At 64.6% G+C, this 11,806-nt stretch overlaps 1 protein-coding gene across 3 annotated transcripts in view; it reads right to left on the minus strand.

Annotated features, from left to right (window-relative positions):
• Positions 1-11,190, minus strand: part of CARS1 (cysteinyl-tRNA synthetase 1) — a 42,518-nt gene extending 31,328 nt beyond the window's left edge. The window contains exons 1-3 of one of the 3 annotated variants that reach the window (XM_080815903.1): positions 11,107-11,190; positions 4,553-4,801; positions 607-698 (exon numbers count right to left, since the gene is read on the minus strand). In XM_080815903.1, the coding sequence (XP_080672029.1) occupies positions 607-698; positions 4,553-4,801; positions 11,107-11,131 (366 nt within the window). In that variant the 5' untranslated portion in view covers positions 11,132-11,190. The remainder of the gene's footprint in view (positions 1-606; positions 699-4,552; positions 4,802-11,106) is intronic. The other 2 variants (XM_080815904.1, XM_080815905.1) reach the window with 2 other exon arrangements.
• Positions 11,191-11,806: the final 616 nt, after the last annotated feature.

The following is an 11,806-nucleotide window of genomic DNA, read 5'->3' on the forward strand; positions in this document are numbered from 1 at the left end:
CGGGTTCACCCCAGCCGGCAACGGAGGGCGTGGCTGGTCTACCGAAACTCAACAAGAACAACCCCGTTCCACTGACAAAAGTCACAGATGCCCGGTGAGGTCGGATGGAATCGCCGAGACCCCCGCGTCCCCATCAGCCACCATGCTCACTGATGAAATTCCAATCAGCCACGCTGCAGCCACGGGCCACGCCGAGCAGAACACACCAAGCAAACCCCATTCAACTGGGATCCAGTCCTGCTGCCTTCTCAAAACCTGGTCTCCTCCCAAGCACGCCAACCAGGTTCCCCCTCCCCCACCACGCCCGTTGTGTTCAGCGTGCTCGGTGACAACTGCCGCCACCACATGGCCTCTCCGAAAGCAGGCGGGCACGTGGCCTGGCTGAGTGACGCGTGGTTGGGGCGCTCCCGGCCCGTGAGCACCACAGACAGGCTGTCCCGTCAAGGCGTGCTGTCCCCGGGCGTGCCCGCTGTGGGAGCCGGCTCTGCCCCACCAAGGGCCCCGTGTGGAAAGCGGAGCGAGTGCTGAGCCATCTCCACTCCCATCCGGACCGCTGGCTGCGGAGCTCGTCCACGGCCTCCCCTGCGCCCCGCCGTGCCCCCTTACCTTCCTCCGGGTGAGACTGTTGTACAGGCGAAGCTTGCACGGAGGGGACCCAGCTGGAGGGCACCACTGAGGCTGCCCCCGCCGGCCTTTACCTGCCAAGGCGGAGAGAACACCAGTCACGCTGCAGCCGGACACTGGGTCTGTCCTCAGCGCATCGTGACACGGGCTTGCTGGGTCTCCGTCAGCATCGCCCGTGCCAGACACACTGGTGTCTCCAGTTTGCTTCACTCACAGTGTGTGCAGCAGCAACCGCAGCACGGCCCGGGGCCACCTGTGAGAAGGGGTCACGCCCCTTCCTCCCTGGCTCCCCAAACCCAGGCCCTCCCTCCGCCAATGGACACCGTGGTGGACACAGCTCGTGGGCCACGAGGGGGCACGGGCCCTGCAGTGCCAGAAACAAGCACAGCGTACAAGTGGGGGTGCCCGACAGGGACACGGGCCACTGTCCGGAGCAGCACAGGGCCGGCCGGGCCACGACAGTCCCAGAAACTCAGTAGGAACAGGCTCCAACCCAGCCCAGCTCCATCAGACGGAGGTAAGCGAGCGGCCAGCCCCGCTGCAGGTCTGGTCCCCGCTCCCCACAGCACGCGGTCACTCCCTGACTCCGCTGGGACAAGACGCTTGTGGCTTCCAGCGCCACATGGGTGCTCGGCCAACTTGGAAACTGTGGGGTGGCTCTGCCCTTGCGGTCTTCCAGGAGAGACCCCGCCCCCTCGCTGGCACTGCCTCGGGGCTGCCCCTGCTGCTCCCGGTGTCCCAGGCCCACACTTCCATCTGGACAGAGGGCGGCGTGGATGCGGCCCGCACCCCAAGAGCCTGAGGGGGTGCGTCCTGTGTCTGGAGCCCAGCTGCCCCCTAGCCCTTGCTCACACTGCGCAGCATGGGCACACGGAGGCCGCCACAGTACCCGTCGCGCCTCCCCAAGCAGGGAGGGGTCAGCAGCGCACTGAGCCACCCTCCTCCCCTCCACTCCCCGCCCCTGCCTCGGCCCCCTGCGAAGGTTCTCTCTCATGCCCGCTGGCCTGCCGCCGGGGACCCCACAGAGCCCTGCTCGCTGCTTCTGCTGGGAGTCATGGGGAAGGGAGTCATGGGGAAGGCCGTCCTGGGCTTGGCCACGTGCCCCAGGAGCCGCACCAGCCACGCAGACGCTGACTTCAGTGACCCGCGGTGGAGAGCGTTGGAGGAAGGCCGCGGCCGCGTGGGTGTGAGCGCATGCACGTGGGTGTGAGCGTGAGCGTGTGCATGAGAGCGAGTGCGTGCACGCAGGCATGAGCGCACGGACGAGCGCGTGCACGGGGGCAGGGAGCAGGCAGACAAGGAGAGAGGCCCCGCGCCCGACAGGAGCTGGGTCCTGCGGTGGCCGCCAGCAAACCGGGGCGACAGGGCTGGGCGGCACGGTCGGCGATCAGCGGTGCGCACTCCTGAGCTCAGGTGGCGTCTCGCGCGCCCTCTTCACCACCGCAGATGCCCTGGGAGGAGGCGCTGCGGCTGGCACTCGGGGACGATCACACGGTCCTCTGCCTCCTCTCCCGCTCAGACCCCGTGCCCCTAAACGGAGCCAGCACTGCTCCCTGGGCTGGGCGGGGCCGCCGGCTGGAGGACAGGAGCTTGGGGACCAGCAGCGCCTGGCCCGCCAGGCGGGTAGGCCGGTCTGAGACTCCGCGGGTACGTGGCAGGACACAGCCAGGGGCACAGCCCAGGCAGCTGGGCCATACCCCACAGGGCCACGACTGGGCTGGACGGCATGGGGCAGACAGCACACAAGGACCCCAGACTCAGTGAGGAAACTGTCCTCGAGCGGTCCCTTGTGCCATCCCCTGCTAGGAGCCTGAGCCCGGCTCACTCAGGACAGCGACCCTCCTGCGATACTCCACCCCCGGCCGGGCCCCGCTAGTCTCTCCGCGCTCTCCCCGCGCCTCTGCTGTGGCAGCCGCCACCTGCGCACAAATTCTGTTTTGGTTTCTACTCCAACGACCGACCACAGACCACACACCTGTTCATCCAACACACACCCAGCCCCCTCCAGGCCCTGTCCTGGGTGCACGGCGGACACAAACCCCTGACCCGATAGAACTGCACATGCCACCGAGGGGCACTGTGCCCATCTCACCACCCAGGGAGGAGAAACGCTCCCCTAGGACACGGGGTGGGGGCCACGGGGCAGAGAGCAGAGCTGCACCACAAGGCTCCTCCAGCCACGGGCCCTGAGCTTCCCGCCTGGGGGGCCGGGAGCCGGGGCGGATGGGAGAGCCCCCTGTGGGAGGTGGCAGCACTCCAAACACAGACACAGCAGGCCAGGCCCTGGCGGGGCATGGGGGGAGGCTGAGGGGACGGGGAGGAGGTCGGAGGGCCACCCACACCCCACTTTCTGCACCTGCAGGTGCGTCGGGCTTTGAGGTCCATAGCTCTGGAGAGGGACACAGAGGGACGGACTAGGCGCCAGCCACAGGCGCAGGGACAAGCTGTCACAGGCCCTGGTGGGATGGGCTTGGAGGGAGTGGGGACAGGGTGCCAGCAAGTGGGGGACTGGGAGAGGCGGCGCTCGTGCCCAGGACAGGACATCAGAGCCCTGGGACAGAGCAGTGCTCAATTCTGGCAGCAAAAGGGGGGCGGCAGGTGCTCAGCTCCTGTCCTCCCAGGGATGCGAGAGATGGTCCTGGGACCAGCCTGGTTGGCCTGGGCACACGAGGGGACCTGGAGGCAGACAGAGTCAGGAAATGCTATGGGGGCCACCCTGGGTGTGTCTCTCCCCCACCTCCAAGCCAGCCGAGACTGGTCAACAAGCAGTGTGGCACTCCGTCTCGAGTGCCCTTCCTCTGTATGGCTGAAGGGCATCTGCTCGTTCTCCTGACAAGGTCCTGGATGGACCACGAGCCAGGCCGCTGCCAAGACTGGGAGCCCCGGATGCCCCGACCTCCGCCCCTGCAGGCTGTGTCTTGGGAGCTGGGACCCATGGGGACGTGGCACCCGACACCATGGATATCACCGGGGTCACCGTGCTAGATGCCCGTGGAGAAGACAATGTACACAGAGAGCTCCCACCCCGCGCTGGAGAAGGATTATCCAGAAAACCAAACCACACCCCACGTGGGAGAAACGATGTCCCCGCCTCGGCCTGTTATGGCAGAGGGCCCAGCCCAGGACAGCGGTGCAGGAGCTGGGCAATACGGAAGGAGCCTGGGAAAGCCCCCAGGACGCTGCCCCGCTTGGCAAGGACCGGCAGAGACAGCATATGGCCCATGCCTCCCACGAAGCCACCTGAGTGCCCAAGTGGAGCCACTCGAGGGCATCGGGTGACTATGGGACGAAGCACCCAGGGGTTCATCGCAGGAGAGAAACCATACAAGGCCTGAGCCCCTAAGACCTTCCAGAAGGACCCCTAAAATAATCGGTGTCACAGCGCCGCAGACAGGCCCGCACCCCAGACCGGAGCTCAAGCTCAAAGCCGAGAAATGACCTTGTTTGGACTTTCAGGGCTACGTCCGCTAACACTGCTTTAGGCCTTAACCGTCCGACACCCGGCGGGAACACACCCTGCGGAGCATGGAGAGAACGAAGCAGAAGCAGCCGGTCAAACCGAAGCCGGGCCGGCAGTTCGCGGAGAATGCCAGGCTGTGCCCAGGCCCCTGCAGGACCCCTCCCCGCCGGGACGGCCTTCTCGCGCCGTGGCTCCTGCCGTGGCGCTCCCTGGGCGCTGCCACAGCGGCCACAAGCAGGTCGGATCCACGAGGGCTGACGCCTCGGCAGAGTCCGTCCTAACCTGCCCTCGGGGTGGGCCGGTCGGCCTGCCGGGCCACTCGCATGCATGTGGTGACAGGCGCAGCCCTGCGGGCTCCACCGGACCGCCGCCGCCCCCAGCCGGCACCGCACACCTCTGGGGCCCTGACCTTGGAGGTGGCCGCGGATGGGAGGCGCTACCAGCCGCGGAACTCCCTCTGCTACTCACTTGCTTGGCGCCCACAGGGCTCGCCTCTGCCGCAGGGGCCGCCCAGGACGGCTTCTATGTGCCTGAACCAGCGGGCCACGTGGAAGAGACGCGGGTCAGCGGGGGGGGCCGAGAGCTGCCTGAACACGTCCACGTCTGCCTGGGACAGTGAGTACCCCCGGACATAGCTACGCGTGCTGAGGTGCTCGTTCAGGGCCTGCACCCTGGCTGCCTCGTCACTAATGCTCAGGATGGACCTGTAGGCAGGAGCTGGAAAGACAGAGGCACACAGCATGAGTCAGGGCCCGGGGGCCTCGGGCCGAGCGCAGACACGCGCAGGGCTTCCCCGGGCACCGAACCTCGGAAGCAGAACCATGGCCGCCGGGGCTAGGGAGGGGCCCGGGGGAGTGCTGAGTGGGGTTTCGAGCTGCGGGGACGGGACAGCTGGGGAATGGGACTGCGGTGGTGGCTGCACGGCACGGGAGGCACAAGGGCCATCCCACGGCGCACTCTCCGTAGGACTGCGACAGTGAACGTGACCTTACGTGCATCCTACCTCAACTGAAGGACAACCAGGTTTCCCACTGGCTGAGTCCAAAGCTGCTTTGAACCCCAAAGGACCTGCCCAGCCAGAGCCAGGGGGGCACGCCTACAGGGGACACCACTCTCGTTCACTCTAGACCTGCCAGGACAAGCCACCTTCCGTGTCCACCGCTGGGACTGTCAGAGGAAGCAGACAGACCTGGAGGCGCCCCCCCACGCTCCGACCCCCAGCAGGTGGCTCTGAGGGCCCAGCCCGAGGGCTCCTGGGGAGCGGCCCCCATGCCACAGGCCCCACATCCCTGTGGCTCAGATTCTGCCTGAGACCAGGAGGAACGTTCCAGTGGGTCTGTGCCTCTCACTCTCCTATAGCGGGGCCTGCCCTTGTAAGCCCACCTCGCAGCTCCAGCGGGGAATCGGGCTGGAGGCGAAATCCGGGGAGAAGGGAGGCCATGCCAGGCCGAGAGCTCTGGGAAAGCCTAACCCCACGTAAGCATCGGCTCCCTGAGCGCTTTCCGCTCAGCATCTTCCTCCCAGGGAACTTGTACTTCACCGGGCAACGCGCCTCTGACAGCTCAGCGGCCTGCTAGGGCGCTGCCGGCATGCTCTCGTGATGAAGAAAATGACCTCCAGGAAGCCCAACGAGAGGACCAGGCAGAGGTGTGGGCAGAGCCAGGGCTGGGGGCCAGTCTCCTGCAGCCCGCCGTCCTCCCCACGCTGGCCCTCTGCACTCCCTGTCTCCGGCTCCTGCCCGTGCTGCCAGCCCCGGGAGGGAGGGCAGCGGAGCGAGGACAGCACCACCCTGGTCCAGCCCGCCCCTCACCCCCAGAGCAAGCAGACAGAGACACACTCCTCTCACTCGGAACAAGTTCCACTGACCAGAGCAGACCCCCAGGGCCATGCCGTACGTTGAATGGCCATCCCCGAGGAGCGGGATTAGGGGCAATCGGTAGTTCCCTCTTTTTTGCCCACATGTCCTCTGATGAGCGTGCACCATTTTTAAAATGAGAACAACAGGTCAAATGTCCTACCTACCATGTTGGTTTCGGAGCACCGGTGAGGGACTTAGGGAACACCTGTACTGCAGGGCAGTGGCTGGGTGAGGCACCGTGCCATGGCAGTGCTGGTGCTGCAGGGCTCGGTGCTGGGGAACTCGTGCTGGGGGCTCAGTGCTGGGGCTTGGCACTGCCGGGGTTTCAGTGCTGGGGGGCTCAGTACTGGGGCTGGGGGCTGGAGCTCCTCTCCGCCTCCATAAAACATGCTCAGAACAACACACGCCTCGTAAAAGCTGCTGCGTCTCAGTAAAATTACACTTGCAAACCTTTAAAATACTGCTTGGTGCATAGCCAGCCCCCAGTCAGTCTGCCACTGACGACTACACTTGTCCCTCTGTCATTATCAGAATGGCCCCTGAGCGAGTTTGCCCAGAGACTACACACACACTGAAAATGCAGTGTCGGCCGCAGCCTAGCCATCCCAAGGAAAGGGCCCTCTCGGGACGTGCAGGCACGGGGCCCTGGGGCGGCCACAGGACGGGCTCCCAGGCTGCACGGAGCAGACAGTCGCCGTGCTAAATGCGGGGGCTGCACTCAAGCGTGTCTTGAGGAAACTGATAGAAACCAGGTCGGCTCTGACGTGGTTACGGGTTTCGGCCAGACCGCGGTCTGGTGAGCCCCGAGGCGAGACCAGATGGGCCGGTGGTCAAGCAGGATCCCCAGGGGTGGTGGTGGAGGCCCTCGCTATGCGCCCGGCAGACGCCTGCCCTGCGTCGGGGTCGGGGGGATGTCAGCCCTCCTGGGCCGCCCGCACACATAGCAAGGGAGCGGCCCCTCTGACCCCAGGAACGCCGTTGTGTGCATGGCCAGCTTAGACCCATCTGCTACCCGGTTTTTCCAAGTTAACCGCTGAAGCCGCCGTAAAACGCCTCCCGAGATCACAGACCGAACAGCCAGGCGATCTCTCAGCACAGGCGGCGACCACAACCACGCGAAATGAACCGCAGTCCGGACGGGACTCCGAGCATCCCCTCTCCCTCTCCTCCGTCCCTTGTCGCCAGCCTTTAAACCTGCCTCTGTCTTCCTCCTCTGCTCCAGGCCCAGTGCTCGGGCCGGGCCCACCGGAGCCCTTCAGAATCAGCATCTGGGAGGTGAGGTGGGGTGCAGTGGGTACCCACAGCAGCTCCCCGGGGGCCCCGGTGCTGGCCCACGGCCTGCAGACCTCCGTGTGCCAGCAGCTCCCTTGCTCAAGGCCAGACCCTTAGCAGCAGCAGGCCTGCCTTCCACAGGAGCCCCCGGGCCAGGGCTGTCGGTTTCAAAGAGCAGCCTGGGCTCCCGGGGGTCAGCACCCCTCCCGCACTCCCTGGTGTAAGGACCACTCCGGGCTGCATCCTGCCGTCGCTCTGAGCACCCGGCCCTACAAACCACTTCCCTTCCACAAACACTCCTCTGGCTCCCAGGCCCCCGTCCTCCATCTCCGGGCTCGGGGCCTGGCCAGCAGACCACTGGCCCCTGCTGCTGCTTGCAGGCCTGGCCCGGTGCAGCTGCCCCTGTGGTTCCCCACACTCCCAGCTTGCCCGTGGGCCGGCTGGCGGAGAAGGCCCCCGCCGCGGGTGTCGGGTCACGGTCGCAGAGCTCGGGCTCTGAACGAGCGCACAGGTCTCGGGGCACCAAGCAGCACGTGCTCTGGGATGGGACCAAGGAGGGAGGCCCTGTGTTCCAGCCCACCCTGACCCTCACCTGTCTTATGGGCCTCGCTCTCCCCTGCTGTAACCCACCTCCCCCCCGGACGGAAAGCCCGGGGAGGCTGAGGCAGATCGCCCTGGTCTGCGGTCGGATCTCTGGCAGCCGGCACGGCCTGGCAAAGCAGGTGCTCCACGAGTCCTTAGTGAGCAAATGAGAAGAACCTGAGCACATCCTTGTGAGCGGCGCGGGGATGCTCTCCTCCCGGACGGGAAGCCATAATGCTCCCACCTGGCGTTTTCACCTTCCCATGCCTTTCGGAGCTTTCATCAGAATCACGGGCCGCTGCCCAGGTAGCTGCCACCGCGACACCGAGATGGCTTCATCTCTACCCCGAGGACACCTTCTCTTACGACTCTTAAATAAAGGTAAACACTCGGAGACATGGAAACACGAGTTCAGAGATGAGCAAATATTTGTCGTCTCTGCATACGCACACTCCATCTCCCTTCGGGAGACACAGCAAAGCACACGGGCTTGGTCTCACGCGCCCTGGCACACACGCTGGCCCGGGGGCTCTCGTTGTGACTCTGATGGAATCAGTCCAATTCTCATCCAAGCCAGCGCAGGACGGCGGCTAAGATCTCCGCCGTGGTCAAACCGCCAGGGCCGGAAGCCTGGCTTGGCCTCCACCGAGCTGTGTGACCCCGGCCAAATCAGGCAACTTCTCAGAACGTCAGGACTGTCGCCTGGACAGGCAGATAAGGGCAGTACCGGCCACAGGGGCTGCTCTCAGGACGAAAGGCCACAACAGATGTACTTAGACCCGTGCCCAGAAGAGATGCCGCTGACAGAAATGCGAGCTACACGACATTACAAAGACCCTTCGGATCACACTGCGTGAAGAATTAGCAAATTTGACAGAGTCCCCCAGATTGCCCGCAGCCTGCAGGGCAAGGCCTCTGAGGGGAGCTCCGTCCACCCAGGCGCCCTCAGAGATGAGCCCTGTCTTTCCAACGAGACTGGAATGGGGCGGCCCCTCCGAGGAGCCAAGGAGAGGCTGCAAACCCGGTGTCACCGCAGGGAACCAAACAGACGTTCTGAGTCCACGTGAGGAAGAGCTGAAACGGGAAGACGAAACCAGGACCTCCTTGCAAGGCCTGGGGAAGGCGCCTGGGTGGCTCGGTCTGTTGGGCTGAGCAGTCTGCTTTGGCTCAGGTCGTGATCCTGAAGTTCTGGGATGGAGCCCATGCCTGGCTCCCGGCTGAGCGGGGCGTCTGCTTTTCTGCCCCTCCCCTGGCTCGTGCACTCTCTCTCTCTTGCTCACTCTCTCTCAAATAGATAAATAAAATCTTAAAAAAAAAAAAAAAAAAACCGGGGCGCCTGGGTGGCTCAGTGGGTTGGGGCTCTGCCTTCGGCTCAGGTCATGATCTCAGGGTCCTGGGATCGAGCCCCACATCGGGCTCTCTGCTCGGCAGGGAGCCTGCTTCCTCCTCTCTCTGCCTGCCTCTCTGCCTACTTGTGATCTCTGTCAAATAAATAATAAAATCTTTAAATTAAAAAAAAAACAACAACCTGGGAAGATGGTCACTTTCGATGAATCCAACCACTGGAATAAAAAACTTTCAAAAACTGGATACCGAGGCTAACTACAAGTCTAGTACCCACACACACAGCCTTTCCTATTTGATTTTATTTCCTGTTTCCTCAGGGTATGAACACAGATTCTCCACCCTGCAGGAAGCCTAGGGACAGGTGAGGGTAGGGGCAGCAGTGAAGGGAGAGCAGGCGGGCTGTGTCCTGGGCCCCTAGAGGACTAGAAAACTCCATCACCTGTCCGGACCTCCTGGGGGCTTCATTCTAATCTTTAGATCAATCTCCAAAACAGGCCAATACTGACAAAGGCTCTGAAAACCTGACTTTCTAAAGCAATTAAAAGAAAATACCAACATGTCATTTATGTTCACAAACGAAGCAAAACCACACTTTCATTAAAACACAAAAAAGAACAGAGAAACAAGGTCCAGGTTTCAACACAGACACAGTGCCCGGCCTGTGCCAGGTGCCGCTGCTCTAAGTCCTTTCCGAGGGGTGCCCCTTAAGGGTCCACATCATCTGAGGTGGGCCGCTGGCCCCTGTGTGCTTTCGAGAAAGGGGCTGAGCCAGGAGCCCAGGCCAGCCACACCAGCTCCGGAGTCAGGCTGTGAACAGACGGCTCTTTCCCTGAGGTCTGGGGGGACTTTCCCAGGGCTGCCAGGCTCGAGGGCAGGTGGGACGGTGCTGGAATCCTGGCACACCTGTCGGGTGAGGTCCAGCGAGCCCATCATGCGGGTGCCTCCCACACCATGGGGTTACCCAGGTGGTCAGAGCTCCCCACTTGGAAGCCCAAAGCACTCGGGAGTAAAAGGGACACACAGACCTCAAGAGTGGGCGGGCGGGCACACTCGCGTGTTATGTTCACCAGCCAAGAGCAGAAAAACTCCAGCTCAATGTTTCCAATGGAAAGTTTGCTCCATACATAGGGATCCCGGTGACCATCTCTGGTGTTGCCAGCAGCTCCCGCCCTGCTTGGTGGACCGTGGGAAAAGACCCAGCGCCCGCCCGGGCCTGCCTGTGGACCACTGGACCACGCGCTGGTGACATCAGAGCCCCTGGTGGGCAGAGCTGCTCCCTGAACCCCCCAGGCGGCAGGCAGTAAAGTGGGGTAATAACGCTCTGACCACGCCGAGGCAGTGGCCACTGTCTGCGGAGCCCCGGATGAAAGCCTTGTAAAACCCGAGGCCTTTCATGTGTGTGTCTGCCAACCCCGGCTTCTGCCGCCCACCCGGGCCTGCTGCCAGGCAGGACGCGGACTGACAACCCCGGCCCCGCGGGTCCCTGGAGCACAGCTGGGGCAGGAGGGGGCGCGTCCCGCCCAGGCACCAGCGAAGGGAAGCGGGTGGGGCGGGCGGTTAGCGCTGTGGGGTGGGCCGCCGGGGGACCCCGGCAGAGCCCCAGGAAGATGGGGAGGGGGTGGCCTCGGCACAGCCCGGAGCCAAGTGGGGTCCCGGCGAAGCGCGGGCAGCGCAGGCCCAGGCGGGGGGTCGCGGGGTGGCTCAGCGCCCGCCAGGCCGCCCCGCAGACCCGCCGACCCACAAGCCCGGGGTGGTCCCCTACCCGCCCCGGGGACCCGCCCCCCCAGACCCGGGGTCACTGCATGCTGACCCCGGGGACCCGCCGGCCCCCCAGGACCTCGGTCACTGCCCGCACGGCCGAGACCCGCCGACCCCCGGGCCGGGGGTCATCCTTCGCCCGCCCCGGGCACCGCCGGATCCCCAGGCCCGGGGCTGTCCCGCCGGCCCCGCCGCGCGCACTCACCCTGCTCCCCAGAGGAACCTGACATCTTAGAAATTCCAAAACAGCAGCCGCCGCGCCAGCTTCCCAGAATCTGATGCAACCACCGCCCCGGAAGTCCCGCCCCGCGCCCGGCCCGACTTCCGGGGCCCGCCCGGTCGCCAGGCAACCACCTCGGACTCTAGACGCCGCCGCCTCGGGGAATGCTGGGAGTTGTAGTTGTCGCTGCCCGCGCGCGGCCTCCCGGAGCGTCCCTGGCGCACCCATTCCAGGTCCTGACCTAAGAGACGCAGGACCAGCGCGGGCGGGGGCCTCGGTGCGGGCGTGGGTGTGTCGGGGGGGGGGATGTTGCACTTCTGCCTCGCTAGACAGGCATTAAAAACACCGCTCCTGGGGCGCCTGCGTGGCTCAGTGGGTTGAGCCTCTGCCTGCGGCTCGGGTCAGGGTCCCAGGGTCCTGGGATCGAGCCCCGCGTCGGGCTCTCTGCTCAGCAGGAGCCTGCTTCCCCCTCTCGCTCTGCCTGCTTGTGATCTCTGTCAAATAAATAAAATCTTTACCAAAAACACAAACACGGCTCATGCCTGCCGGCTTAAGTTAGCACTGCACCAAGGGGCATGGGGACAGGCCCCCGCCGCCCCAGCCCGCCCGTCAGACAGGGCCCCCCAGAGACAGGACTGGGCCGGCCTGGAGGGAGGACTAGTTGGAAGGAAGCTTCGAGGACGGG

This window comes from Martes martes (assembly GCF_963455335.1).
Source record: "Martes martes genome assembly, chromosome: 10".
NCBI classification, from domain to species: Eukaryota; Metazoa; Chordata; class Mammalia; order Carnivora; family Mustelidae; genus Martes; species Martes martes.